This window comes from Camelus ferus, chromosome 4 (genome assembly GCF_009834535.1).
Source record: "Camelus ferus isolate YT-003-E chromosome 4, BCGSAC_Cfer_1.0, whole genome shotgun sequence".
NCBI classification, from domain to species: Eukaryota; Metazoa; Chordata; class Mammalia; order Artiodactyla; family Camelidae; genus Camelus; species Camelus ferus.
Genome location: NC_045699.1, coordinates 9,531,981 through 9,556,297, shown reverse-complemented (window position 1 = coordinate 9,556,297; position 24,317 = coordinate 9,531,981). Strand labels below are relative to the sequence as shown.

The 24,317-nt window shown below is 46.1% G+C and overlaps 1 protein-coding gene and 1 long non-coding RNA gene across 9 annotated transcripts in view; one reads left to right on the top strand and one right to left on the bottom strand.

Annotated features, from left to right (window-relative positions):
* LOC106729397 overlaps positions 1 to 2,983 on the top strand; it is an 85,734-nt gene extending 82,751 nt beyond the window's left edge. The window contains exons 5-6 of one of the 4 annotated variants that reach the window (XR_004319074.1): positions 1,195 to 1,337; positions 2,336 to 2,983. This is a non-coding gene — a long non-coding RNA (uncharacterized LOC106729397). Of the gene's footprint in view, positions 1 to 1,194; positions 1,338 to 2,332 lie in introns of all 4 variants that reach the window. The other 3 variants (XR_004319077.1, XR_004319073.1, XR_004319078.1) reach the window with 3 other exon arrangements.
* FRMD3 (FERM domain containing 3) overlaps positions 1 to 24,317 on the bottom strand; it is a 296,566-nt gene that overhangs the window by 34,594 nt on the left and 237,655 nt on the right. For all 5 annotated transcript variants that reach the window (XM_032477519.1, XM_032477520.1, XM_032477516.1 and 2 more), the window contains 3 exons: positions 18,313 to 18,387; positions 17,937 to 18,005; positions 13,717 to 13,841 (listed from right to left, as the gene is read on the bottom strand). In XM_032477519.1, the coding sequence (XP_032333410.1) occupies positions 13,717 to 13,841; positions 17,937 to 18,005; positions 18,313 to 18,387 (269 nt within the window). The remainder of the gene's footprint in view (positions 1 to 13,716; positions 13,842 to 17,936; positions 18,006 to 18,312; positions 18,388 to 24,317) is intronic.

Below are 24,317 nucleotides of genomic sequence, written 5' to 3'. Positions count from 1 at the left end.
TGGTACCGTCACATACTTTAGGGGACTTTCCTAATATTTTATTAACATAACAAAACACAATAGTGTATAAATACTTAAATAATATATTTGTAATATGATGGATATATTCTTGGGTATGTAGATAGGAGAAATGGAGGTAGTTCCCAACACTATCAAGTGACAGGGCTGTACAGCCAGGCAGTCAGTCATCCCATATGACTCAGTTTCCTCCTTCGGAAAGTGAGGCAACATAATCTGTCCTATCTGTTTCAAAGAAACGGTCGTGAGTCTCAAATTATGATGATTTACATGAAAAAATTCTGAAAATGTGTAAGATGCTTTGGCAAATTGAATATTCTTCCTCTTACCATCCCCCTTATTAGATGAAGCATTCGCTGAGCATTTCCTGCCTGTAAAATGAGAACACCGCTGGGTGGGGCCAGGCATCACCACGCAGCGGTGGGAGGCCAGTGAAACCTGGAGAATCAGAGCTGCAGACGGAACAGAATTCAAACAGTGCAGCCAGGCTCTCCTGGGCATCTCCACGGGGAACGAGAACCCCATGGCTGTAGACGATTCTAGCTAAGGGCTCATCCATCTGTTTCCCTGACCGTCCCATAGACTGCTAAGTGTGGCACCTCCACGCCAGAGAGAGGGGACAGGGTGGGGGAGGCAGACTGTCACAGAGCCCTCTTGCTGTCTGCTCGGGCCACTGGTGACAATTTCTACGCAGGCAGAACCACCAAGACGGAGCGCATCAGGTAAAACACCATCAGACTTTGTTCTGTTCTCACTCCCTGCCTCCCTGTGCCCTGTCCCTGTCTTGTTTTCTGTCCCTATCTTTCAGTGTCCATATCTTTGGAAATAAATCTTAGGTGACTGTTGTTGGTTTTATTATTAAAAAAGCACTACCTGCACAGTGTAGGGAACTGGAGAGCTACCAAAAGTTGTGAAATGGGTAACGGAGATCCCAAAAGTCCCTCAAAAATGTGACAGCCCAGAGAAAACTGCTGCTGACATTTGCTCTCTCTCTCACCAGGCCTGCAGGAGCTATAAAAATTATAGTTGAAGTATTTACAAGTTGGTGAGACCCAGAGAAGCCAAAATTGAGTATGAAATTTTAACCTTAAAGCCTAAAATCCCGATGTGTTGTGCTATACGTCATTCTTTGTGATGTTTTGAACTAAACGTTTAAAAACTGAATTTTTTCTTTAGGGTCTGCCTTTCTTAGTGCTCTTTACCAAGATCTGAGCGAGCCTCAGCTTGCCCATGCTCTCCGCCTCCCCCCTCCCTGACACAGGGCCCGCGCAGGGCTGCTTTAGAAGATGCTCCGTGAGCACAGACAAGCCTGCGACCAGGTGAGCCAGTTCACAAACTGGACGACCAGTCATCCAACAGATACTCATCCAGCAGATACTCCCAGCCAACAATAAAGCAGTAATCACAGATACTTAGCCACTGATCTCACAAACCATTCTCCAAGACAGAAGGACCTCCTCCACCTGCAGACTGGACAAGACTCCATACTCTGAGTAAAAGGAAAACTGAAGGGGTCACAAGTGAACAGAGATGGTGAGACAAGGGACCCTGATCTCCAAGGATCAGGTACCATCCACTGACAGCCCCAAGGGGCCTCATGGGAGTCATGACCCCACAAGCCACCCACGGATTACAACTGTCCAGTCCCTCTCTGATTTATCTATTAGAGACGCTCATTCACTGACCCTTAAAGCCCTGACTGTCCACAGATACGCCCATGTACGGGTGGCGGTCACATGAAAGCAGACCTTCCACAGCTGCCCATACATGAAACGGGGTCAAAGTCCCCCGCAGTCACTGGACGGGGACTGGGGACTTCACAGCCACAATGCATTCTTCAGGGACATGCGTGAGGAGTTTTCTTGGAGAAGAATTTAAACCATCTCTCTGATTAAGGCTACCTATAATTCATATTCTTCTATATAAACAAAGAGTTTTTTCCCCCTCTATCCTGGTTGAAAATAAGACTTAACATTTTCCTGATGTTCCACGACTTAGATATACCAGGGCGCTCTCTTTGTCAGAGGCCAATACAGCCACCCAGAGCTTTCCCCGGAGGACGAAATGGGTGACAACGCTGTCCTGACCGGCTCCAATTAGAACAGCCTCCTTGGGTCTGTTTAGTCCTCTCAGCCAAGAACCTGCTTCCTTGGGCTCTGTACAGGATGAATTTGTTTTCTCATCACTTTTGCTTTATTATTTCACTCCCTCCAGGCACAAGCCACCATACAGATAAACCACTTTTCTCTGAGTAAAGGAAATTGAATTGGCTGCATTCATAATGGAGCTCTAATTTTTTCTCCATATTTCCCAGCAGCTTTGCAGATGGTATTAAGAAACAGGCACCTGCGTCTCCCTGTTGAAAAGCCAGGCCCTTCTGGAACTACGTTGCTGCTAATGTAACCAAGAAGCTAGAGGCAGCGGGACCCAATCCTTCACCCGGCGCACCAGCCGTGGGCCTCTCTCGCATTCTAGCTGTGTGCTCAAAAAGAGAAACACAGATCACCAATAAAGGCAAGAAAAACGTCCAACCACTCTTAAGTTTTGCCTTTCAAACGATCACATCTTTAAAAAAAAAAATCATTATACTCAGTTTTGTAAAGCTCCAATAAGAGATACTCATATATACAATTTGGTGGAGGGTGGAGGGAGTGAACGATATTTTTGTCTATTTATGTGATGGAATAATGTATGCCCATTAAAGTTAAAATTGTGGAAGAATATTTACTGTCATAGAGAAACACTCATAATGAAAAATGGAAAAGCAGATCACAAACAGTGTCTCTAGCATATTCTCCTCTTTGTTGAAAATATAGACGGATTACACATACTCATACCGCAGTTTGAGCACAGGAGGTTGCAGGTGCTTTTTCAGTTTTGGAATTGTGCTTTCTGTATTTTCCAGATTTGCCACAATGGCTGTAGTATGGCTTTTAATTTCAGATTAAAAGAAAATAAAACAACATATTCGGCTTCTGGCAAACTCTGTTCCCAGGAGAATATTCTTATATGCTTTCTTTTACATAAGCAAAGGCTGTCCTGGCTGCATTTAGAATTCATTCATTCATTCATTCATTCGTTCGTTCACTAATTCGGCAAGTATTAATTTATAAAGCTCCTACTGCATGTCAGAACATCTCTGGGCGGTGGGGACGACGTGGGGGCGAGGCAGGCACAAGTTTTTGCTCCCATGGAGCTGATGTTTTAGTCAAGGGAGACAGTCAACAAATGGACAGGAAGACAAATAAATAAATTAGAAAGTGCTCAACAGTGCTAAACACTGACAAAAAGACAGGGTGATGGCACGACAGAGAACAAACGGCTAGGTTTGGGGAATTAGTCAGAATTAGGTCCTTAGGGAAGACTTGCCAAGGAGTGGAAATTTGAGCTGAGACTTGAAGAAAAGAAACAGCCAGCTAAAGATCAGAGAAAAGGCCCCCTTATGTAAATGAAACAGCTGTGCAAAGGCCCTGAGGTGGTACCCAGCTCAGAAGACCAGTGTGGTAGGAACACAGAGATTCAAAAGGAGGGCAGTAGGAAATGGTCTAAGGGTGGGGAGGGGGCCAAGCATGCTTAGATTTGAACCTAACTAGATCTGAGTTCCACTTACGAAAGATTACCCTGGCTGCTCTGTGGAAAACGTGGGTTGGGACAGGGGGACAGTGTAGAAGCAGAGATACTGTTACCTCCTGAGGGAGACAAGAGTGGCCACAGCTGGAGTGGTGCAGGGTGGATTCTGGAGTCTACTTGAAAGGGTAAAGCGAACAGGATTTTGCTGATGGATTTGACGATTTTGTACCTTATGATACCACTGGGCAGTGGGAGAAGTTTAACCAGAGAAGATGAGCATTTAAAAACTGACTCCTCTGCTCAGGATGGGCCAGTGCTGGGAAAGAGTCTGCTCTGGGAAGGAAGGGAGCCTGGCTCCTAGAGACACGAGACAGGATGGGAGCTCCATGCAGGCTGTCAACCAGCAGAGCAGGGGAAGGCCCCAGCCACAGGGTCAGGGTCCGGAGTGTGGTCCAGCCCAAGGGAGAGGGGCTTTCCAGGCTCTTGGAGGAGTTCCGGGGCAGAGACTCAGGAAGGGTGCAAGGCTGACAGGCTGATCAAGAGAAGACCAGGCAGAGCAACTGGGAGAGCACGGCTCACAGCCAGAGCCAAGGGGCCGGGCTTCAGCTTACTCATCCCCTCCCAGGGAGCCTAGGGTTGGCCCTGGCGTCGGGGTGGGGCTGAGCCTGTGCTGAGGGGCCAAACTGAGCAGCTGTGGCAGCGGCTCCGGCAGGGACTGACAAACCCACAGATCACAAGCGCTGCTGTCTTTTGAATATGGATACACCTTCCTTTAATGGCAAAATCCAGTCTGTGTTCAGATTATCAAGTGGGTCATCCTGCAAACTCTATTTCTCTATCAGCCAGAGCATCTGCCCATTTTCACTTTTTTTTTTTAATGCTGAAGTGGAGATTAGGGGGTTAAAAAGGTTCCAAACTGACTTCTAAAAGGAGACATTAAAGACTGTGAGGGCTCTCCCAAGTGAGGAAATACTCATTTTATATTCCCTTTTAAGCCAGCTGACATTAATTTTCAATTTTGTGGTGGAAGTCTGCAACTTACAAAAATAAAGAAAAAAAATTTAACCCTGCTTTTTATAGATCACTGTGCCCCATGCTTACTGTTTCACTAACCACATTTAAAAAGATGTTTGTATCTGGTTTTCTGAGGTAATGACAGATGATCTAAAGCACATATTAAATGTCTGTGTTTAAAGCTATTTGGAAAAGGAGTTATAATGACTTGGAATAAAATTATGTACTTATTTAATTAAATACTTACTTTTCATATGCATATAAGAGCCACATATATGTGCATTTTCATAAATCATAGTGGCTTAATGTAAAAAAAAAAGCATGTAATTAAGAACAGCAGGAATGTGGGGGAAGAATTATTAAAGGATAGTCAGACTGCGGAGGAAACTGAGAAATCATCTCACCTTGTTTTATAAAAGATGAAATAAGATCCAGGCACTGTCAGTGTCCTGCAGGTACCAGGGCGGAAGTTGGTATTCATCGAGTGAACGCAAGAACCCCAGCCCTCTCAGTCTATCCAACACAAGCAAGTAGAGTCCAGCGCTCGTGTGATCCGGGGACTTGGGCCCCACAGAGCACCTCAGTGACCGTGACACAGCACCTAGCCGAGAGCTTGGCAAAGGCCTGGACTGTGCTGGGTGACTCACCCTGGTTTACCAGCGTGGAAGACCAAAAGCACGTAAAATGGCACGTCACCTCCGTAACCAGAGCAGAGAGACCGCGTATCCATTTTAGGAATCTGGAGATTTGGCATGAACAGGGCTTTCAGAGTTTCAAAAACATGCCCTGCCTTTTCTTCTTAGTGGACTCAGCTCTAAGACCTAGAGCAGCTGGAGCCAAACTTTTCGGGAGGGAAAAAAATGTTTGCTCCTACTTAGGAAAAACGCCTATTTATGTATAAATGGGATACACGTACAGCTCTCTTGATATATCACGTCCATTATAAAGCCTACACGTTAGGAATTTTTTGAGGAGGTGATGAAAGTAAAATAGCAATGGAAGTCTGAGTGGTTTCTCCTTCCACCCCAGTGGGTCGCTGTATAAACCGTGGTCTGGAAGCCACGGCTCCAGGACCTCCAGCTCACCATCAGCCAAGCCGAGACGGAGGCCGCGCCCCTCAGCAGGCGGCTCTGGACGCGCGCCCCGTGGACGCGCCCAATGCCCAACCACATTTCCACTGAACCAAGCCTCGTTTCTGAGCCCTGCCCCTACGGCCCAAGACCTACCATTACGGGTCTACCTAAAATTTAGAGTAGAAATAGCACGTCCTGCCCAACTCCTTCTTTCACATAATCAGCACTGGGTCCTAACAGAAGAGCAGGGAAGCAAGGGAGATTGTGTGAGCTCCTGCCTCAGTGGAAGCCTGGGTACCACAGAGAACAGTTACTTACTACTCGCTACCAACCTGCCAGCAAAAACACTAGGAAACAGAACCCCACACTGACTGTGCAATGCATCTGAAATCCAGAAAATTGTAGCCTCTGCTTTCTAATGACAATGGTTTAGCAGTATCTTCACCTTCCCTCTCCCGCGGTTTCTTAGGGATGTGGTCGAAGGGTTTTCTCATCCAAGCGCCAAGCAGAACATCTTCCCTGTCGCAGACCACACTCTGGCTGTCACAGCTGCTCATGCCGACGCTCCCCCCTGGCTCCCACCCCAACCCTCAAGGACCGTGACAGGATTACTTCATGGGATGCTTGACTGACACATTTTTTTTTCACCGCAGCTGAATCCTTTAGAGCAATTAATTATTCATACTTAAGTGCAGCAGCCAAGTGCCCAGCTGAGCAGGAGGAGTGATTTGGGAAGCTCCAAACTGAATCACTTTTACTAATAAGACAAAGATTCTCAACATAGACTCTGAGTAATTAGAACTAAGCCTGGAGTGAGCCATTCCTTACTTGACAAATTCAGCTTTAAAATCAGAACATGATTCCCAGAGGGGAGAGAGCCTTCCTGCATGAAGTCTGTTTGCCCTGCCGTCCGGCGCGACTAGGAATTCTGTTTGGTGTGGCACCCGCTGTCCACAGCCCTCTCACCCCTCGTGTGGAGGTGAGGCGATGCTCCCCTGTGTCCCGGACGCTTCCCGGGGGTCACTGGGTCCTGGCGTGCTGTGACTGCAGAGCAAACGCTCAAACCCTGCCCCGAATATGCATCAGCTCCTCTCACTGAATCACGAAGGTTCCTGACACGTATAGGATGAGATGTCTCTGCTGATAATTCATTTGATGTAATTGAAAAATAGATGTAGCTCCCCAGTGAACAGTTCTGTTTTTGCAGAAAGAGGTTGAGCCGTTTTAGATGTGTTTGATGTTGTCTACGATTTCCCCCATCAGGAATTTGACAACCAGGATCTCAAGCCCAGCACTTGGTCTGCTCTGGGTCTATGCCGAGGAATATAACATTCCATAAAATGAACAATTTATGGGAATTAGCCAACTACAGAGCTGAAATGATGTTCACTGTTGGTATCGTATGAGGCGAAATCCAAAAGCCTTGCAAGAGAAAAGCACTTAAATTGCATCAGGAACAAGGCACTGGGCTTCCTCACAGCAGTGTAAATACTTCAGACTTCAAAGATCTCTTTCAAGTGATACAGACTTCTTAGGAGTGCATAAGTCATCAGTAAACATAGGAAGCCAAGTTCCAAAGATGAAACAAACTCCAAAGAAGAGCACAAAAGGGGCAGGTGAAAGCTTTGAACTGCTTGCAAACGTGAATTTGCAGAGCTGGCTCAGGGCGTCCTCTCTTCCCGAGTGGCTCTTGGCATCTCCTACCCTAGAGGAGGTGCCGATCCAAACTGCGGTTCCTTCTTCCCGAATTTAATAAGCGTGATCATGAATTCTGAATTCAGGCTCTGCTAATCCGATATTGCAATTCTAAATAAAACCAGGAGCTGACCTCTGTTCCTCATGGGCTCCTAGCTCCTGTGAAGCAGGGTCGGCTCCTGTATGCCTGTCAGCAGTGGGAGACGGAGCGGGCCAGGAAATGGAAAAGTTCTGGAGAGCCCAAACCTGGGCAACGCAAAAATGATGCTTAAAGCAGCACTTTGTGAGCGTTCTTTCCAGTTCAGGATATTAACCCATTTGCCCACATTTGCATTAAATATGCTCCCAATTCACTGTTTGACCTCCAGTTCAATTTATGATAGGTTTTCATGCACTCGTATTTTCAACATTAAGCACACAAAGCAGGAATTTTAAAAACTTCACGCACAGGATGATCCAAATGGCATCAGAATGCGTAGGGAAGAAAACTCTTAACACATTAACATCGATTGTCTCTAGGAGGTAGCACAATCTGGGAAGTGATTTTTTTCTGTTTATTTATGCTTTTTTGTACTTTTGAGATTTTTCTAGAAGATGATGAATTAGTTTTATAATCAGAAAATACAAACAAATAGCAACTCCAAACCCTATGGCAGAGACGGGTAATTAGAGCTGGTGCTAACTGGTCTGCCATCACCAGGTAGCAGTAACCACAAGGGGAAGGGTGGTTCCACAGGGTATAAACAGCTCCTACTTTGATGAAACATCACATAAAAGAAATTTCAAAAACAACAGTGCATCATTCCTAATGCACATCCTGACATACTCCGAGCCAAAAGGAAGGAATGACGTAGCACATAGAGAAAAATGCCATGCAAGAGAGGCACTGAAACCCTGAGAAGAGAGTAAATCTGTTTGAAACATGTCCATGGAAATCCATAAAGGAAGAAAAGAGGAAGAAGAATTTTCCTATCAGATAACCAGGGAGGAGACCAGACTCAGGAGTGTGGGAAAAGGAATGCACAGGCAGGGTTATCGTAACAGGCTTGGGCTTATACAGAGCCTCCACCAGTGACGGGACTGGAGCAGCTATGCAGCGTCTGAAAGGCTCTGCCTGCTGTGGGGTTGAAGGACCTGCATGTGGAGAACACAGCCGGCCCCGCGGGTCACCTGCTCAGCGCTGCAGTGGAGCGGGGTGGCGTCTGAGGACGGCATGCCTGAGGGATGAGAACGACACTCTTATCTGCTCAAAATGCCTTCATAGGTTCACATACGGACTAGAATTTCAATGACGCCAACTTAAGTTGTCTCTCGTGAGGGCTGGACACTGCAAATAACCCTTTGAGCACCCCCGTTGTCCCCCACCCTCCTGTCGCTGAGCCACATCCATGACACACACGTGTACCCATGTGCGTGCACACACACACACAGACAGTGCTTCAGGGTGGTTTGGGAGAGTGAGTTTCACCACCCACTCAACTCCCATCCACTCTTTGATACAGACATTTTCTCAGTCATACACAAATGTAGCTTTAAGCCACCCTCCAGCCAACCATTTTGGCACCCCCAAAACATTCCTTTATATAAATTTTGGTGCCTCCTTGGGCTTTAGTTTTGCCAGCAGGAGGGTGTCAAACATTTTCAACTCTGATTTAGTTCTGTCTACCAAGGAGAAGAAAGCGTGATTTCCTGTCTGTGTAACCATGCCACCCTATGCCATCGCTCTGGTGGCCAAGAATGACCTTCACTGGACATCAGTAATTGCCAACTTCCAAGTCTCATGTGCTGCATTCCATTTCCCTTCTCTACCATAATCAATCTTTTTTCCTTAATGAAAAACACACTCCATCAATAAAACATGCAAGCATCTTGCTATCTGCACTGTGGGGACCCTCCTTCACTTTGCATGTGAATTTATTCAGATTAATCACCCCTGAAAATGTCATTTTCACTCAGAGCAATTCCCTCTCTCAAGCTTTTCTTCTCCCCAAATTGTCATAAACTCTAAGTGGCACTTTTCAAATGGTTTGCCATTTTCATCGAAACTTTTCCATAGCATTCATCTCCTCAGGTCCTGTAACCGAGTGACTCTGGGGTAACACTGAAAACTTTCCTGTTGCCTAGTGGCACCTAGAAACTGATTTTGTTTTTTCTCTATCCAGACACAGCCAACCTCAGAGCTAATCCTCCAGCTGTCATGTGAATAAACGGGGTTACATGTTCGCCCAGCATGCCTCTGAGCTAATCTGGGCAACCATGCTCCCTACAGCTGTCTTTGAGAATCTTGAAGCTCCAGGAAGAACAGAAAGGGACTGTTGGACAAATGGGTGGTTGTGACCTCTGAGAGTCAGGACAGCAGCAGAGATGTCACCTCCATGGCACCCATGTGAGACAAAGCACCAGGACCTCCGGAGATGGTGCCTCCAAGGGTCAGAGTTAAGACCTTCTTTCTGCTCCCAATCTGATTTTTTAATAATTCCTAATCAGAAAACTCTTTACCAGGGCTCAGATTGCCCTGGGCTTAATTTAACAATTCTGTCATTTCTACTTCTCTTCCTTTTGAGTTCATACTATATCCTGGAAGATGTTACGATTTGCCTGAGTTTCAAAACCCACAAAGATGCTCCTTAAGAGGACAATTCTCCTAGAAAACAGCATTTTATTAGGCATTCATAGAGCTGTTTTGAACTTTTTAAGAGAGAGACCTATCAGTTTGACTTTACAGCTGGTGATAGAATTTAATATTCATCTTTAAAATAACTGGAAAAATTGAGAAGGTGGCTTATGAATTCCTATCGTATATCATGAAAACTTGAATTTTTATTACAGTTAATTACAAGGCCTGTCTCTCGTCCACACAGCTGTCATGTTAATGACAAGCTTAGTATTTAGCAGTGGAACCTCATTATAGAAAATGGAGCAATACAGAAGTCTCTAGTTGAATAGAATGAAGGGTCCAGGGGAAAGCTTGCCTGGGCTCCCCTTCCCATCAGGGACGCTCCATCGGTGGCCTGGCTTCCACATCCCCATGGTAACTGGTCTTCCAACCTTTATTCCCATCTAGGCGTCCATCTCTGCAGACAGTGCACAAAATCCCAAGTGTGGGTTGTCCTTTCTCCCTGCGTCTTCTCCGTTAGCCACACCCTCCTTCATTCTATCTTAGGATAATCCTGACCCCCAGAAAAAGTGATTTCCACTCAAACCAGTATTCCAGACGTATGAGAGGAAGCCCAGAACAATCGCCGGTGATCAGAAACAAAACCTGCTTTTATTGTGCTTGAGAAACATACAAAAACAGAGAAGGTGCTGAAAAAGGTAGGCAAGCCACATGGACCCAGAGACCCTTGGGCTAGGAAAATTAATTTAGCAAGGAGCTTACAGAGTTAGTTGTTGAGACAGAGCATAAAAGCCATTATAACAAGACCCTACTCATTATCATTATCTTGTGGCTGAGCTGGGGATAAAGGTATCTCCTGAGACTCCATCCTTCATATTTTGCACATTTTCCTTCCACCCATGGAATCTGTGGCATCCGGTTGCCCAGTCCTCTTTCCTAATCACTAAAGTTCCCTTTCAGAGAAAGATTTACTAAAATCTCTCACATTTCAGTGTGAATCAGCTGCTTCTCCCTCTCCCTCTCCCTCTCCCAAGGGTATCCGCATCCCCAAGCCATATTCTTAGTATAGGCTGAAGAGTTTTCTCCCCTGGAAGGAATTCTTGACTTAAAGAGCAGGTGAAGGTGATCTTTTGGGGACAGAGTGACCTACCCTCTTGAAACTGCCCAGTATCTGGATTTTAAATGATGAAACTAAAATCATATAAAGCTAAGGAAAAGCATACTATGTTTGGGCTCAAGGTTCCAATAACCTTATTTTACATGAATTTTAAAAAATTTACTTTTAAATTAATGAGAGTGAGGTTTGCCTCACCAAGTGTCTGCAGCAAGCAGTGTGGTAAGATTCTTCCCTGAGATTCAATATTGTTAAAATGGCCATACTGCCCAAGGCAATCTAGATTTAATGCAATCCCTATCAAATTACCCAGGACATATTTTTTAGAACTAGAACAAATCATAATAAAATTTATATGGAATCACAAAAGACCCAGAATTGCCAAAATACAAGTGAAGAGAAAGAATGAGGCTGGGGGAGTAACTCTCCCAGACTTCACACAGTACTACAGAGCTACAGGAACCAAAACAGCATGGTACTGGTACAAAAGCAGACATACAGACCAGTGGAACAGAATAGAGAGCCCAGAAATGAACCCACAAGCTTTTGGTTGATTAATCTTTGACAAAGAAGGCAAGAACATAGAATGGAATAAAGACAGTCTCTTCGGTAAATGGTGTTGGGAAAACTGGACAGTAGCATGTAAGTCAATGAAGTTAGAACACTCCCTCACAGCATACACAAAAACAAACCCAAAATGGCTTAAAGACTTAAACATAAAACCAGACACAATAAATCTCCTAGAAGAAAACATAGGCAAAACATTATCTCACATACATCTCAGCAATGTTCTCCTAGGGCAGTCTACCCAAGAAACAGAAATAAAAGCAAAAATAAACAAGTGGGACCTAATTAAACTTACAAGCTTTTGCAAAGCAAAGGAAACCATAAGCAAAACAAAACGACAACCTATGGAGTGGGAGAAAATATTTGCAAAAGATGAGACTGACAAGGGCTTGATTTCTAGAATATATAAACAGCTCATATGACTTACTAAGAAAAAAATAAACAACCCAATCCAAAAATGGGCAGAAGACCTAAACAAGCAATTCTCCAAGGAAGACATACAAATGACCATTAGACACATGAAAAAATGCTCAAATATCACTTATTATCAGAGAAATGCAAATCAAAACTACAATGAGGTATTACCTCACACCAGTCAAAATGGCCATCTTTCAAAAGTCCACAAATGATAAATGCTGGAGTGGGTGTGGAGAAAAGGGAACCCTCCTACACTGCTGGTGGGAATGCAGTTTGGTGCAGCCACTGTGGAAAACAGTACAGAGATTCCTCAAAAGACTTAAAATAGACTTACCATATGACCCAGCAATCCTGCTCCCGGGCATATATCCAGAGGAAACCTTAATTCAAAAAGATACCTGCACCCCAATGTTCATAGCAGCACTATTTACAATAGCCAAGACACGGAAACAACCTAAATGTCCATTGACAGATGACTGCATAAAGAAGATGTGGTATATTTATACAATGGAACACTATTCAGCCATAAAAATGATAAAATAATGCCATTTGCAGCAACATGGATGGCCCTGCAGAATGTAATTTTAAGTGAAGTAAGCCAGAAAGTGAAATAAAAATACCATATAATATCACTCATATGTGGAATCTTTAAAAAAAAAAAAAAGACAAATGAACTTATATATAAAACAGAATCAGACCCAGACATAGAATACAGACTTGTGGTTGCCAAGGGGGAGTGGGGTGGAAAGGGATAAACTGGGAGTTCGAGATTTGCAGATACTGACTGGTAATATATAAAACAGATAAACAAGTGTATACTATACAGCACAGGGAAGTATATTCAATATCTTTTAGTAGCTTATGGTGAAAAAGAACATGAAAATGAATATATGTAAAAAAAAAAAAAAGATTCTTCCCTAAAGTAAAGTCCTTAAAAACAAAACAAAAGAAGCCTAGAAGCACATGTACTATAGGGTTTACAAATATAACAACTCTAGGGCTGAAATGACCCCTATATATTTTAGCTTATATCAAAACTGTCAGACAAAGACCTGTGGAAAAGGGAGTAAGAGGATGTAGAAATAGTGAGGCAGAAAGAGGATAACCAGTATAGAGATATTCATGGAGAATTCTTTACAACCACTAATTTAATTGTGATTATCGTCAAAAACATAGCCATCTAATAGAACTTTCTGTGATGATGGAAATGCTCTTGGTCTGAGCTGTCCAAGATGGTAGCCAGGAGCTAAACGTGGCTACGGAGCATTAGAAAGCTAGCTAATGTGGCTGAGGAGCTGAGTTCTTAATTTTGATTAATTTAAAATTAGTTTTAAATAGGTAATGGCAAATGGCTAATGTCTACCATACTGGACAGTACGGGTCTAACACTGTTACTGCTTTCACATGTAATTTTAAGAATGCTTTGTACCAGTGAACTCTCTCCAGGAGGTACTGATGGAACTCTCAGTGTAATGCAGTCTTCCAGCTGTGAACAATTTACTAAAAACACAATTTGTGACTCACTCTGACCCCCACCCCAACCCCATTACCCCAGGTACCTAGGATCGGTGCTTCCCTCATTCCTCCAGGGTAAGTCCGCAACGCCGGCTCCTAGAAAGAAGTGCACTTACCCTCACGCAGTGGGAGTTCCTCCTCCTGCTCGCTGGGGGAAGGCAGCAGGGGCTGCAGGGGCTCCATGTTAATGATGAGCTGTTTGTTCAAGGAGTGGGAACTGCGGCTCTGAGTAATGTTGGCTCTGAAAACACACACAAGCCAGAAGGAATTGGTTTCCACTGGGAACACCGGCCCCTCCATCTCAGTTGCTACCCAAGCTGGGAACTGCTTGAGACTAACCCAGTGGATGAGGTCAGTAGTAAAGATGACATAACCCTCAAAATACACAGTCGTTTTTATCTTTAAGGTCCTGATGTGTTCTAATGGCTGTGTGTTCTAAAGCAACACAGTGAAAGAAAACATGTTTCCCCATCAGTCATCAGACTTGCGCACGCTAAATGACAAGACAAGGCATGGAAAAAAGATATGGGAAACCAAAAGACAGGGGAGGCAGGAATCACTGAGCTAGATATGCAGAAAACCGAATGAAGGATGTGGCTCAAAGTATTTGAACAGTCACCAAAAAACACAAAAACAAAAACCCCTGCCTGGCAGATGGCAAAGGCATTCCACAGCTACGAGCTATCTTGGTGTTGCTGGATGTCCAACATGTAACATCAGTGTTTAATATTCCCATTCAAATTCACACCTCACTCACCAACCAGCCACAGACCCCAGCTCTGCTTTCTTCTTTTGAAAGGAGCACACATGTGTCAGTAGTTGCCACGGGCAGCACATGGCAAATACACTGTGCAGGTGTCTCATGAAGACTGTCGGCTGATAGCCGGGAAGCCCACTCTCTGCACTGACAGACAGGGAGGCGGGGCGCCTTTGGTGGGTGTTTCAGTGCCCCTCCCATCCCCATATTTCCTGTCAAAACCCAAACCAACTTACCCTTCAAAGATGATATCAAATATCTCCTTCTCCTTGAAGCCCTCCTGGATTGCCTTCACAACTAATCCTTGCCCCCCCCCACTACTGTCCCTTCTTTTACAACTCACTACATTTGTCACCTCTGTCTCTCTGTAATTACTGCCGTACTAATCAGCCCCACCTTGATAAGCAGCTTTATTTTAATGCCCATAACAAAACCTAGAAGTCAGGCAAAGATGTTTGAATCTCATTTGATAGATGAACAAACTAATGATCTGGGAAGTTAAGTGACTTACCCAAGACACACAACACAGCCACACAGCCAAGATGAGACCCATTTATGACTCCTAGACAGGTGCTTGTTTCAGGTATAAGCACTGCCTCTGGGTGTCCCCCTGCTGGCTCACAGTCAGCCCTCCAGCTCACTGGGCCCTGGGATGGTGATTCTCACCAAGTGGCCACCAAGAGAACTTTGCTTGGGGATCTTGTCATCAGCAAAGATCTGTAAGCTAACATGAGAGTGAGCTTCTCCTTTTGGGAAAAAAAAAATCTCAAGACAATGTTCTTAGTCTGTGTCTGTCTCTCTGTGTGACACACATCTCAGCAGAAGTAGGAGTCAAAGAACTGGTTATTCTTTGATGAGGAGAATCTCCAATGAGAGGAAAGACAGCTAACTGAAGTCTTACCATCACCATTCCACACCAGCAGTCCTCTCTGAGCACTGCCAGAGGAGAGCTCATTACTTATTCTCACTTTTGACAGCCACACCAAAGAAGTCAAAACAACTCGAAAATACAGTAATTGTTCAAGAGGAACAATTTCCTACCATGCAGCCAGCTGCTGGGAAGGAACAAAAAGTTGCTACTTTGAAAGCGGCACACGTCACCCCAGCTCTGACCACAGTGCTGCCTCTTGGGAGGGGGAGGGCCCCAGGGCAGCACCACGGACAGATCTCAGGTCTCAGAAAATTACAGAGAAAAACTACAGCTGCTGTCAGCCCCCACTCCTAGTTCACACAGTCATTCAACAAATACGCACTGACTTCCTACTACGTGCCAAGCACTGTGTTAGGCAATGGGTGAGATGGAGACGACCAAGATAGGCACAGACCTTGTCCTCCCTGAGCTTACTTTGTATCGTTACTTGAAACAAATTCTTCCTTGTAATATCAGAGACTTGAGAGAATCAAAGAACTGAGGACCAGAGAGGCATCCTAAAGATGTGAACACAACAGGCTTTCACAAATACGAAAAAGGGGGTAGTGGAAGAGCAAGAAACAGCAGATATGAATTTGCAGTAATATCTTGGGAGCTTTTAGAAGATTCCAGCAAAAAGAAACCTATAAATTGATGGATGCCTCATCTCCCATCCCCTCTGGTGGTTTGGTCCACTCCAGGAAAAGCTTTTCACTAGGGCCAACCTGCCGCTTCACCTCCTCCACCACCAGTTACGTAAAGCCTGGCTATTCAAAGTGCGAACCATGAACCAGCCACACGGCCGCCATCTGGGATCGTATTAGAAAAGCCAGATTCATGAATCAGAATCTGATTTTAACAGGAGCCCTAGGTAATCCCTGTACAAGTTACATTTTGGAAGCCTTGATCTAGGACACCTTGATTCCTATAAATTATGCAAAACCTTAATTTAAAAGAGGAGTATTTTAAAAAATTATTTTCTGATCTAATTAACCATTCATAGATGGAAACTGCGGGCTTGTGGAAAGCTTTATATAATTGGAATATGTCTCTCTGAAAGCATACTGTTAAAAACAGTTTCCTATTTTGTGTTTGTGCCATCAAGAGAACGCCCCGGAATCAAATATTTCTTTTATTTTAAGATCAAACGCTCAAGCTCCAAGTCGGAAGAATAAAACCCAAGCCGAGCCCCCAGGGTAGTTCTGTCCCCCAGCTTCGAGGAGAATGCGGGGGCTTTCAGGGTGGCAGAAGCTACGAAGAGCACAGGATGCTGGAGTTCTGGGCTTAGCTGTGCCACCAAAACATTCATGACCTCGGATAAATCAGTTCCTTCCTCTGAGACCCAAGCTCCCTTGTCTATAAAATAGAAGCTCAAGCGAAGTGAGCCCTGAGGTCATTTACAGACCAAAGATTCTGGAAACGTTCAAATGACATGTTCTATCACTGCCTCTTGTTTGTTGCTGCTGCACTGAATAATCACAGTCTGAGGTGGAGAGGGGGCATAAAAAGACTTTTTTTTTTTTTTAAATGACTATTGTTATCAGTGGTTAGGCTCTAAGACTTTCCCAGGTACTACACCAAGTTGTCCCAGCCGAGGCGTTCCCAGATTCCCTTACCCCACAGTTTCCTCCTACTTCTCAAAGCTGAAAAGACTGTTTTGCAGACTTGCATGTAACAGCTTCCCTCTGGGTCACCAGTGGGGACCAGGAATGAATTATTCTCTGTGCACATCTACACAGGATTTCATGCCGACCGCAGTGTGCTCCCCTGCCTGGATGCCCACACCAGCTGGCTTGGCTACACTTCCGAGAGACCACCGCCCCCTCCTGCCCGACAGCACCAAGGACAGGGTGGGAGGCACCCAGCTCACTGGGTCACCCTGGAGACGGAGGAGACTGGGCAAATCTGAGCATAAAGGAAACTCCTCCAAGTTCGAAGATGGGGAAGGAAGGACAGGTGCCAACCAGTGTGTGGGAACTTCCTAAAGAATCCATCTTATGATGACCTTGCCTTCAAAGGGGCAAACATCAGGATAAGAATGTTCGGCTAGAGATAGTTAGCATGTTTGAAGTTTAGGATGTACAATGATTTGTGTCAACTGTGGTGGTAAGAAGTCAACATGATCAAAAGAATATTTAATTCCTAAGAATTACATATTTTGCCATGTTACTGTAGATGGGTACCCTTGACCCACTAATGATTAAGTTCCTCATTCCTCTGAGTGACTTTTGGGGGTAAACGGTCCAATGAGAGATGAGAACCCCATCCCCTCACGTGAAAGAGCCTAGAAGGCGTCGGCCAGTGGGGACTGGTCACGTCTGATGAACAGAGGCAGGAACAGAGAACAGTTCTAAGAAGACATGAAAACGGACACGGCCAGGAGATAACACAGCCATGCCCCCACACTTCCTCCTTGTTCATGTGACGCACCAGGCCAATGACTCCCCACAGAGCACGAATGGAGCTCAGAATGGAGCCCAGCCAAATCTGGGTGAGATTTTGAGGACGATCAGAGTGCCACTCCCGGAACCAGGGCCAAAAACGACATAGAGCCAGGCAGCTTGTGCCCTCACTCCGTTTCTCGTTACAGACAACTTGGCAAAGCCAGACTTTCAACCCTTCTGTCCACCCCAGAAATCTCCCAGAGCCCTGGGGACCACCCCACTCACCTGTGCACCTCCGGAGGCTCCCTCTGGATTTTGGAGCTCGCCTCCACCACCTCTTTGGCAACTTTACCGCTGCAAAAGATAGAAACAGATAGGCGTCTGTGCATGGACACTCAGAACAGAAGGGGAGGGGTGTGCACACTTTTTTTTAAAACTTCACAATGGTCTGACCCAGCTCTAGGAATCCAAGCCTTCTCTGCCTTCACGAGGGGACATTACCTCAGAGTTTAAGGGGTCCCGTGGGCACAAGAGATGAGTGGAAAGGGAGGACCAAAACAGGGTACAGGCCACAGTGCACTGATTCACAAGCACAACATTCCAACATAAATGGCCGCCCCCAGCTCAGTCCCATCATCGAAATGGAACCCTGGGTACCCACCTATATCGAAATCTACTTCCTTTAAAAAATATCTTGCTGCTTGACACCGTCTTGATCTGACTGGATTTTGCATACCTTTAAGAAAAAGCAGAGCAGAGATGACAATGACATTGGAAAGTCCAAACAGGACATGCTACAGAATGTGGTAATTGGAGATTTTTGACTGCCAAGAAAGAAATGCATTTTATTGTATGACTTAGCACACACACATCCCTGGAAGAGAAGTTCCACAAAAGAAAAGTTACTTTCACTAAGTGCATTGCAATCTGATCTTTTCTACGCCAACTCTTTTTATTCTTTTTATACGCTGCTGGTGAGCCATGCATTTGGTTATGTCCTACAAAAAGGATCAAGCAATATTGATGATCAGGAGGAATTCTCTGCCAGTTTCTGTTTGAGTGATACGGAGGGGGTGGCTGGACCCCAGGGCATCACTAAGTCCCTCGCTGCCCGGGCACTTCTGTGCCTGCATCTATACCAACACTGCAGCAGAAAACAGCTTCCCGGTGACACAGGTCACTCACCATGTCACGGAGAATCCACCTACTGTTATTTTCTGAGAGAGGGCACGAGGGGCCCTTGTCACCATGGAAATGGTCACTGGCTTCCGAATATGCCGGGGTTAAGTCACCATGACCCAGTGCCCTTTAAAAGAACCCGCGCTGGTAGATGACTAAGATACACGAGGAACAGGAGCCCAGCCAAGCACTGATTCAGCACCTCTGAGCCCTTCCCGTAAATACGAACAAAACACCACTCTGGACAACAGTCCTGAACAGAGCCCGCCCGGAGGCCGCACACAGGGCCCTTAATTACAGCGACGGCCCGGGACGCCTCCATGCCAGTCACTTCAGGCCTTACGGGATTGAATCCAAGTTAGAAAAGCTTGGTCTCCCAGAGTTCACGATCATTTTTAACTATTGATAGTTACAAAATCTTCATAAAAAAATAAACACAGAACAGTGTGCTCTATGGAATTCTGAAGAAAGACAAGCCCGTAGCCAGGGAGGGCTGCGGCTGACAGTGTCAGGGCAGGCGGCGACCCCGCCCCGAGCCTCTGAGGCCTTGGTTCGTTCGTTCAGCCTGGTTTGCCTGTTGCGTCACGCTAAGCTCGGGGAAGACACGACTTTGCGTTCATGGAATGTAAGGTCCAGAGACGAAACGGGTATTAACCTAGAAACCCCGCAAAGAAGTGAACAAACGTAAATTACGAGCCATGGTACTTGCTACAGAGGAAACGGTGCCATGAGGTTATGGGGGTGGGAGGCTGATCTGGTCTGGAGGCCACGGCAGTGGCTGAGGAAGGGACCTCTGAGCTGAGATCCAGGGGAGGGATGGTGTTAACTCGGCAGGTGGTGGGTGGGTGGCGTTCTGAGCAGATGATCAGGCAGGCAAAGCCCTGAGCCTGAGCACTGGGGGAACCAAGATGATCAGGTGTGCATTTCCCCATGCCATTATCACAACTGTTCTTACACACACTCACATGTTTTTCCCCCTAATTTAGCAGGACCTGACCTTGAACTGTCCTTGTTAAAGATTTGGTCTTTGTCCCCAGAACAACTTAAAGCCACAGTAACACTCGTTTACAAACAGCCTGAACCCACAGAGGAGGACACTGGGTACAAAGGACGAGTCCAGAGAGTAAGATGGGCAGGGGAGGGGGATGCCCATCAAGGCAGGGCCCAGAGAAGACAGCAGGCGGGCCCTGGGGACAGGCAGAGCACATGGGACCCACAGCCCCGAGGCAGCGGGCCAAAGCCAGGTTCCAGAGCACACCCAGGCAAGACGAGAACGTTCCCCAGTAAGCCTCACTAACGTGGCCCGCTGCATCCTCCTCCTGTGAGGACGGCCCGTCCTGGGCCTGTTTCTCCCCCGACCCCAGCCCGAGAGGGCTGTTGGCGACACAAAATCTACCGGAATCTGAGAGAAGGACCATCACCGGTTACCTCTCCCCAACTTCTGGGCAGGGCTGTTGCTCCCAAGGCCTCAGAGGTGGGGGCAGGGGGTGGCGGTAGGGGGTAGAGAAATTCCTAAAGAAGTTTCTGCTTTTTTTTTGTTTTGTTGTTACTGTTCCAGATTCCTCAGGATCCTCAGGGCAAGGTAGCCTGCTAAAAAGATTATTAGGAGTCTGTTTTAAAATTGAGGTATAGCTGATTTACAGTGTTGAGATAGTGTCTGGTGTACAGCATAGTGATTCAGTTGTATATACATAATCTTTTTACCAAAGGGAAAAGAGGGGAGGGATAAATTAGGAGTTGGGGATTAAGAGATACACACTACTATATATAAAATAGATAAACAACAGGGTCCTACTGTATAGCACAGGGAACTACATTCAATATGTTATAATAACCTATAATGAAAAAGAATATAAAAAAGATTATTAAAAGTCTTAATTGTAGTTTTTGAAATTCAGATTCAACTCTGCACCTTTTTAATGGAAGATACCAGAAGCTTAAAGGGGTGAGGCTAGCATAGCAATTCCAGCGACCCTCCTGGCTACACGGGGCTCTTCTGGGGGAGAAGGCTGCTCTGTCTCACGGTTCAGCCCCAGCTCCTTCCAGGGCCCACGCGGAGGCCACTGCCTTCGCCTTACACGCAGAACAGCCTCTTGGCAGGAAGCCTCAGCGCTCCACTGCATCCGCACAAACCCTCCAAGTGCCTCAAGAAAACCGCATCAGAAGACACATTTCACTATCTGCTCATGATGAGAGAAGTAAAAAAAAAAAAAAAAAAAGTCTCAGCTTCTTCCTGACAACTGTTTGCCCTCGACAATCATTTGTGTCGGGGACACTCTGCTGAGAGCATTACCACCCACGCCCTGCCTCCCTAAACATCCAGGCGGATGCCTGATAATACTTGGGCTGAGATCTTAAATGGAATTTATTCTGAGAGCTGGACCCCACAACCCTCCTGGGAACTGGGAAACAGACAGTAGGACAGAGGGAGATGAACGGGGGCGAGAGGAAGGTGGCTGGGTTACAGGACACACACCTACTCGTTCCCAAACCTGGCAGTGCAGCAGCAGCAGCCCCCGGAGAAGGGGCACACAGACCAGCTCTTGGGCTCTGTCACTGAACACCTCATCCAGCAGGCCTGGAGCAGGGCCTGGAGCTGTTTTTTTTTATCAAATACTCCAGGGTCGTTCCAGCACAGCCTGCATGCACTGGGGAACCTCTGAGTCCCCAGATTCTCCTTTTTTTCCCTGAAAAACACAGGGATTCCTTCCTGTTTTTGGTCCTGTAACCTGGGTCAAGTCACATAGATTTTCTGAGCCTTAGTTTCTCCACGAACTTTTTCAAGGGTGAGGGTGTTATAATACTGAATTCATAGTGCTCTGAGAGAGGGTAAATCAGAGTCAATGATTTGAAAACACCTAATGTCCTACCTGATCATTATGTAACACTTTCCCTCCCCTGCCGCCCATATCACTCTGAGAACCTCCGCTGGGCCTTCTCGCCACTGAACTACCAAAGCCAGTCCTCTAAGTCGTGGTGATTCCAGGGAACCTTGTCAAACACTGAAGGCCAGTACGGGAGGCGTCACGCTCTCGCCGACTTGCTCCAGCACTCTGTTCCCAGGCTCTCCCACCAACAAGCCGGGGGCAAAAGTCTTCCTCCCAGTGAAGGCAATCAAAGCACAACTAAGTCACCGTAGCAATTCTCTCTCCCCCAGCCTACTTCCTGGCCTGCCTCTCCCCAGTTCCAGCTCCAACCCCCACCAAAATCCCAGCACAGAAGCATTGACCCTTCTCACAACATCTGACCTCACAGAGAAATCCAGTCTCTGATTTATCAGCACATGACTTGGCAACACCTGTGTATTCACACGGTGGCCTGGTCACTGCTTTCCCTCTGCTGTCACACCACCCCCACCCCAGCGCTGCCAGGGCAGAGCCACTGTACCCAGAGACCCCCTTCCCATGGCTCTAGGGAGTTCTGCCCAGTCCTGACACTGAAGGTGCGTTTTAAATGGGGTAACATATGTGAGATCTGCACACACACGGACAGTGCCCAGAACCAGCAAAGTGTTCACTAAGTGTCAGTATCGTACAACGTACACACAGCACAGCTCTGTAGTAACACACTGTGCCTCGCCCCCGCCTCCAGCTTCTCCTCTGGCACCTGCCACTACAGGGGCTGGGGGTGGAGGTCAGGTTAGGTCCTGGGGAGACATTGGGTGATGCTCTAAAGGCCACCTCTAGAATTAACAATACGATTTCCCATTTTCCCATGGTTTACAGCTTCTGGAGTAATAGCAATAACAACGTATGTTACTATCGAGCACCTCCTCGGGACCCTTTACCATCTAGAGCACCTTAAATATACTAACTCATTGCATCCCATGGCTCTCTCCTTGGAGGGAGCAATCCCCATTTTTACATGAGAAAAGTGAGGCACAGAAGGGGTAAGTCGTTAAACCATGGTCACAATCACAGAAGCCGGAGAAACTGGGCTGCAAACCCGGCTTGTCTGTATTATTATAATTTTTTTGTATTTTTAAAATAATGCTTTAGTCATGCAGGTTCTCAGACTTCAGGATGCATCAGGATCACCTGAAAGCTTCTGAAAGCACAAAGTTCTGATTCAGTCAGTCTGGGTTGGAGCCCCAAGAATCTGCCTTTCTAACAAGTTCCCAGGAGATGCTGTGCTAGTCCGGGAACCCTAACTTTGAGAATCACCGGATGAGGGCACTTAATCCAGGTTCACGCCACCTGGGAAAGCTTTGTTACTACCAACATCTACACCCCTCATCCCAGATTCTGAACTTTTAAAATAACCGCTTTATTGAAACATAATGCACATAACACAAAGTTCACCCTTTTAGGTTATACACTTCAGTGGTTTTCAGTATAATTTGCATACATTAAAAATTCATCAAAAAACATTTTCATCACCCCCAGAAGAAGCCCCCTGTACCCACTGGCAATCACTTTCCTCTTCCCCTCATCTCCTCCACTCCCCATCCTAGACGACCACTACCTACTTTCTGGCTTTTAAGACTTGCCTATTCTGGGTATTTCATGTAAACTGAATCATACAATATATAGTGTTTAGCAACTGCCTTCTCTTCACTTAGCACAATGTTTTCAAGGTTCATCCATGTTGTAGCACAAATCAGTAAGTACTTCCTCCCTTTTATGGCTGAATAATATTCCACTGTATGGACAGACCACTTTCTTTTATCCTTTCATCCACTGATGGACATTTGGGCAGTTCCCATGTTTTAACTCATATGAGTAACACTGCTGTGAAGACTTATGCACACGTTTTTTGGTGAGGACCCAGATTCTGATTTAACTAGGTCTGGGGTAGGGTCCACATTTAAACAATGGTAATATTTCAAAGAAGCTCCCCTAGGTGATTCTAATGTGCTGTCAGGCTGAGAACCTCTGGTTTAGAGGCTTATTACCCAAGTGTGGTCCACGGGACAGCAGCTCAGTGTCACCGGGGAGCTTATTAGAAACACGGACTCTCGGGCCCCGCTCAGACCTGCTGAACCGGAATCCACGTGCTAACAGGATCTCAATTCACATGCTCACTAAAGTGTGAGAGGCACCAGTTTAGGGAGATACTCCGGGTCCTTGTCTATGAAGTGTAGTGCTGTTCATTCGAAAAAATGTACACAGACTCTGAACAAGAAATTTATAGGGATAACCTTTATCCCCTGCACATAATTCCATATAAAATTAGGCACAGAGAGTGTCACTGGAGCCTCCACTGTGCCCCCAGAGTCTAGCAGAGTGCATGACATAGAGCAGGTGTGAGATAAAGATTCGTGAATAGAAACACCCGTGAGCCACTGAACCCTTCAGGGAATCCTGTGTGCTTTCAGGGAGCCAGTGCCCAGAAAAGGGGCCGTTTCAGCGCCCTGGGGGTGGCAGCACCTAGAAGCATGCTGCCAAGAGGAAGCTCTGACACGGTGACTGTCTGAGTCTGTGCTGGGGATCCCCTGGGGGTTGGAGCAGGAGGGGAACCACAGTTCCTGCTTCCGGGCTCTGTTCC